This window comes from Poecilia reticulata, linkage group LG15 (assembly GCF_000633615.1).
Source record: "Poecilia reticulata strain Guanapo linkage group LG15, Guppy_female_1.0+MT, whole genome shotgun sequence".
In the NCBI taxonomy this organism is placed as follows: domain Eukaryota; kingdom Metazoa; phylum Chordata; class Actinopteri; order Cyprinodontiformes; family Poeciliidae; genus Poecilia; species Poecilia reticulata.
In genome coordinates, this window is record NC_024345.1 from 29,947,286 (window position 1) to 29,952,312 (window position 5,027).

At 51.3% G+C, this 5,027-nt stretch overlaps 1 protein-coding gene across 1 annotated transcript in view; it reads right to left on the minus strand.

Annotated features, from left to right (window-relative positions):
* Positions 1 to 1,147: 1,147 nt before the first annotated feature.
* The window catches only part of LOC103477367 (LIM domain-binding protein 3), a 17,705-nt gene continuing 13,825 nt past the window's right edge, over positions 1,148 to 5,027 (minus strand). Inside the window, exons 7-12 of the mRNA XM_017308832.1 lie at positions 4,375 to 4,583; positions 3,327 to 3,687; positions 3,073 to 3,253; positions 2,104 to 2,224; positions 1,523 to 1,638; positions 1,148 to 1,457 (exon numbers count right to left, since the gene is read on the minus strand). Of these exons, the coding sequence (XP_017164321.1) occupies positions 1,368 to 1,457; positions 1,523 to 1,638; positions 2,104 to 2,224; positions 3,073 to 3,253; positions 3,327 to 3,687; positions 4,375 to 4,583 (1,078 nt within the window). The 3' untranslated portion in view covers positions 1,148 to 1,367. The remainder of the gene's footprint in view (positions 1,458 to 1,522; positions 1,639 to 2,103; positions 2,225 to 3,072; positions 3,254 to 3,326; positions 3,688 to 4,374; positions 4,584 to 5,027) is intronic.

The following is a 5,027-nucleotide window of genomic DNA, read 5'->3' on the forward strand; positions in this document are numbered from 1 at the left end:
TCCTGTTGGCCGATGTTCTTTCTGACAGCAGAGGTCTGGATGTTAGCAGAAACCTGCTGAGGCTGGTGCTTACCGACTCAAAGAAACAGAGATGGAGGCGAAGATACATCTAATTGCAGTTCTTCTACTGGCCACAAGGAGACGCTAACAGTATTTATAGTTAGCAGCTTCGTTTCTCTGGTCCAAAATAATCTCAGTTCCAGAAACCAAACTGGTTTCTGGTCCAGGTTCTGATCAAACTTTCAGATTTACGGCTCGTCCAACTACATTTTTATTGTTTTTCTTTTATTAAACGTTCATCAGGATAGAAAAGCAGACAGTGGAGCTGATTGTCTGCATTTCTGTGTTTATGTGGGATTTACCTGAAGCTGCAGCAGCCTCTTGAAACCCAGAGGAAGTGGTTCTGAAGTTCTGCAGCGTGAACGGACCCGTTACACCTGAGCGTCTGATCTGCAGCAGCTCAGCCACGTTTACAGTTCAGATAGAAAAAAATCTAAAATACACACTTCAAAACAAACTCAGCGATCAATAAATAGAAAAGTTTCAGCTGAAGACGGAGGATCAGCTGCAGCAGCTCAGCCTGGAGCAGCTCAGGCTGCAGCAGCAGCTCAGGCTGCAGCAGCAGCAGCAGCTCAGGCTGCAGCAGCAGCTCAGGCTGCAGCAGCTGCTCAGGCTGCAGCAGCTGCTCAGGCTGCAGCAGCAGCTCAGGCTGCAGCAGCAGCAGCAGCTCAGGCTGCAGCAGCTGCTCAGGCTGCAGCAGCAGCTCATGCAGCAGCAGCTCAGGCTGCAGCAGCGCCCCCTGCAGGTCCTCACAGGAAACGGCTCCTTATCGTTTCCTGGGTCTGACATGAAGCTGCTGCAGACAGAAAAGCTTCACCAGAAGAAAGTTTCTAGATCTGATGCTGTTGAGTTCAGTGATCGGCACCAGAACCAGAACCAGAACCAGAACCAGAACCGAATCCGATCTGAACCCAGAACTGAACCCAGAACTGAACCCAGAACCAGAACCAGAACCTAACTCCTCCTTTATGCGTAATAAAAGTCATGAAGTCAAACAGGCACATCTGCAGGTTGATTAAAACATAAAAACAGAAACTTTGATCTCTGTCTAGAATAAATAAAATGGCACAGATTTAAAATCTAAAACTTTGTGTTAAAACATCAAACTTTATTAAACGACTAAACGTGACGTTAAAATGTTTTCCAGCATCAACCCGTCGTCTGAAACTTGAGGGATTATTCAGCTTGGAGCCGGCTGTCTCTGACCTGAACCCGGTCACAGGCAGCAGCAGGACTTCCTGTCTGGAAGCAGAATCATCAGCAGCAGCTGGTGGTTAGCATTAGCAGGCTGCTCGGTCAGCTCAGCTCTACACGTTGATGGCGTGGGCGTGCTTCTTGCACAGAGGCTTGTCCTTCTTGGAGTAGAAGGGCTGACCCTCCAGGTTCACGTGGCACACCTGCAGAGACAGCAGCTCTTAGAGGGCGGCCTGACCTCTGACCTCTGCCTCTGGCCGGCCCTTACCGCGCACACGAAGCAGGTGTCGTGCCAGGTGTGGCCCAGAGCCTCGATGAACTTATCACCAGCCTCCACCGGGAAGTCGCAGCCGTGACACTTTGTGCTGAACAGGGCGACGTAATCTGACAGAGCAGAAGGAACAATGCTAAGCTGCTAACAGGCTAACAGGCTAAATGGCTAACAGGCTAACATGCTAAAAGGCTAACATGCTAAATGGCTAACAGGCTAACATGTTAGCCTGTTAGCTAACATGCTAACAGGCTAGTATTTGCTGCAGAGCTGCTAAGTCATGGACAAATTGATCATTTTTACTCCAAGGATCAAAGATGCTGAAGCTACAAGTGGATCAATGAGAGAGACTGGACAATGTCCTCCGTCTGTCCTCTGATCGTCAGTCTGGACCATGTCCCTGTCTGTCCTCTGGCCGTCCATTAGGACCATGTCCCTGTCTTACCGTTAGGACCATGTCCCTGTCTGTCCACTGATTGTCCATTAGGACCATGTCCCTGTCTGTCCGTCTGGACCATGTCCCTGTCTGTCCGTCTGGACCATGTCCCTGTCTGTGGACCCCGCTCCGTCCCGCCTACCTGTCTCGCAGTACGGCTCCCCGTCCTCCATGTGGAACAGGCTGTTTCCAAACGGTTTCCCGCAGGCGGCGCACACGAAGCAGGTGGTGTGCCAGGTCTGCCGCAGGGCGTGCATCACTTCCTGCAACAGCACGTCGTCGTTATTTCACTAAGAAAAACACAGAGGCAGCAAACAGCAGAGGAAAAACTCACCAAGGCCTCAGAAACTCAGAAATCAGAAAAATGAACTCTTGTAATGTTAAAAGGAGACGTATGATGCATTTTAGCCCTTAAAATTATTTTGTGTAAACTTTGATTTCTCTATTTTCTGTTTGGATTTCTCACCAACCAATTTCACAAATCTGCCATTTTTATTTCTTGCAGTAATTTTGTAGTCCAGGTTCAAGGATGTTGAAACTACAAATGGAGGTCAAAATGTTTGGTTAACCCATTTAACTCATTAGAATCGTCCTGCAGCATCAGAACCGCTTCATAGCACCAGGTCGCATGTTTTCTCTTGGAAATGTTCCCACATCAGAGGACGAGTTTCTATTTGTGCAAAAGACAAACGCTTCAGTAACTCCAGTAGCATGAAGAAGGATTCACCAGAAACTAATTCAGGCATGAATTATTGTGTTGCTATGACATCCTGGTCATTGCTTTGCTAGCAGTAGCATCATGTCTTCTGCTATTGCTAATGTTAGCGCTGTATGCTAGCGGTTAGCTCCCTGAGGACAGAGCCATCCTGCATGTTCCTTGTTTTTGCCATTTTCGTCTTGCATTCAGTGACATTCTTGGTGCTAGCATTAGCATTAGCATTAGCAGGCTTGCTAACTATGCCCAGACTCTGTTTACAAACATGTTCATTCATGTTAGCGGTGTTCCTGTTCCAATCAGCTCAGGGCTTTAAAGCCAAAACACAAACAATGTGACTGTCTAACCAGTTCATCGGAAAGTCAGGATGACCTATGACCCCAGGGTCTGCCTCACCCCCATGATCTTGGTGTTGCAGCGGGCGCAGGTCGGAGCAAAGAACTCCTCGTAGCAGTTCTCACAGTAGACGTTGTTCTGCTCCTCCACGAAGCTGACGTCGGCCAGGGAGACGTGGCAGTAGTGGCAGTTGAACTCCTCGGGGTGCCAGGACCGGCCGAGGGCCACCAGGAAGGGGCCCCTGGGGACCACAGCAACACCGTCACACACTACGGACCGGAAGGAGCCGCTGTGATGAACGCCGAGGCCCGTACCTAATGACGCTGTTGCACGCCGAACACAGAGGCGTGCGGCTGCTGGCGGCGAACCGCTCTGCTCTTTGGGCCACGCCCCTCGCCACAGGAAGGAAGGGGGCGGGGCTCGGTGTGACGGGGGCGGGGCTGGGAGCGGGTGGCCCGGCGGGGGACGGGTTGGGGATGTACGTCGGCGGGGCCGCCTGAGGAAGCGGCTGGACCTTCACGGAGGAGCTGGTGGTCTTACCCGGGTCGAACTTATCAGCGAAGTTGGTGTCGGTCACCCAGGGCGGTCGGTTGGCGGTGGAGGAACCCGGAGGAGGGGCGGCGGGGGGCGGGGCCGGCGCGGCTGCTGCAGGGCGGGGCTGGGGCGGCACTGGAGCTGGAGCCACAGGCAACATGGGCGTTAGCATAACGTCTGATAGCATCAGAGACCTTTTACCCAACACAGACGGCCTCACTCTGAAAGCGCTTAGCGCACTTAGCTTCCCCTAAACTCTAAAACACTAATTTACTTGAGTATTTTTTTAAACTTTCAGTTGAATAAAGTTTGACATTTGCGCTGAAGTTTTGGTTATCGACCGTTAAGAATTCTTCCAGTTTGTTTATAATCATGCTCTTATTTTGAAGACTGTTTACGCAGCAGTTCCATTTCCTGTTCTCATAACATCAGGTAGAGAAATGACTTGCTACCCAGAATGCATCACTGCAGAATCAGCATCAGAGATAGAAAAATTCAACGGCTATAAAACTGAAGCTGAGTGAAAAAACTCTGGTTTTAGCATTAGCTTCTCCTATAGTGTTGCTATGACGCTTTCTGCTGCATACAGTGAAGCACTTTAGCACAACTAATGTTTAAAGTGCTTTAGCAGCTAGCAAGGTTAGCTTTGTAGCTAGCAGTACCTAGTGTACTGAACTCAACATGACCTTAACTTCTGCTGAAGCCTTTTGAGACTGAGAATCAGGGATGTGACCTCTGACCTTCCGGCTGACTGCCAGGTGTTCTGGTTACGGCCTGATATCTGCTGATGTGCGCCCCCTGGTGGCCGCCGTATTTGTGCTCCCTCACCTGGCTGGGAGGGGTAGATGCAGGCCGTGCTGACCACCTTCGGGGGGGCGGAGCCAACGGGGATCTGGATGGAGCTCTGCTGGGTGGGCGGGGCTTGGAGTGGGGGGGGCTGCTGGTAGAGCGGGGGCATCGGCTGGAACTGCTGCGGCATTGGCTGGTACTGCTGAGGGGGCGGAGCCTGGAGCGTGGGCGGGGCCATCCCGTACTGGCTGGAAAAGCACAGAGACACGTTGAGGTCGAGGTTCAGAGCCTTCATCTTTAGGAGGAGTCTTCATCACAGACTGTCCTCTGATTGGTCAGGCTACAGAGCCTCTGATTGGCTGCTTGGAGTGACCAGGTAGTCTCTCCATCCAACCAACCATCCCGAAGTTTCTTCAGGAATATTTCTGCCTCTAACTGACCAATCAGCTCAGCAGGCGGCCTGATGTCCCACTCTCTGTGAAACACTTAAACGCACCGCCGCTCTCTCTGCAGACTGAAATCCACAGGAAAACCCCCAACACTTCCTCACCCTCTGACCTCTGACCTCTGCTGCTTCCTGCCAACCTTCTGCATTCACAATAACAAGCTGCTGATGATCTGCTGGAGTCTCAGCCAATCAGAGGCCAGAGCTGCTGGAGTCTCAGCCAATCAGAGGCCAGAGCTGCTGGAGT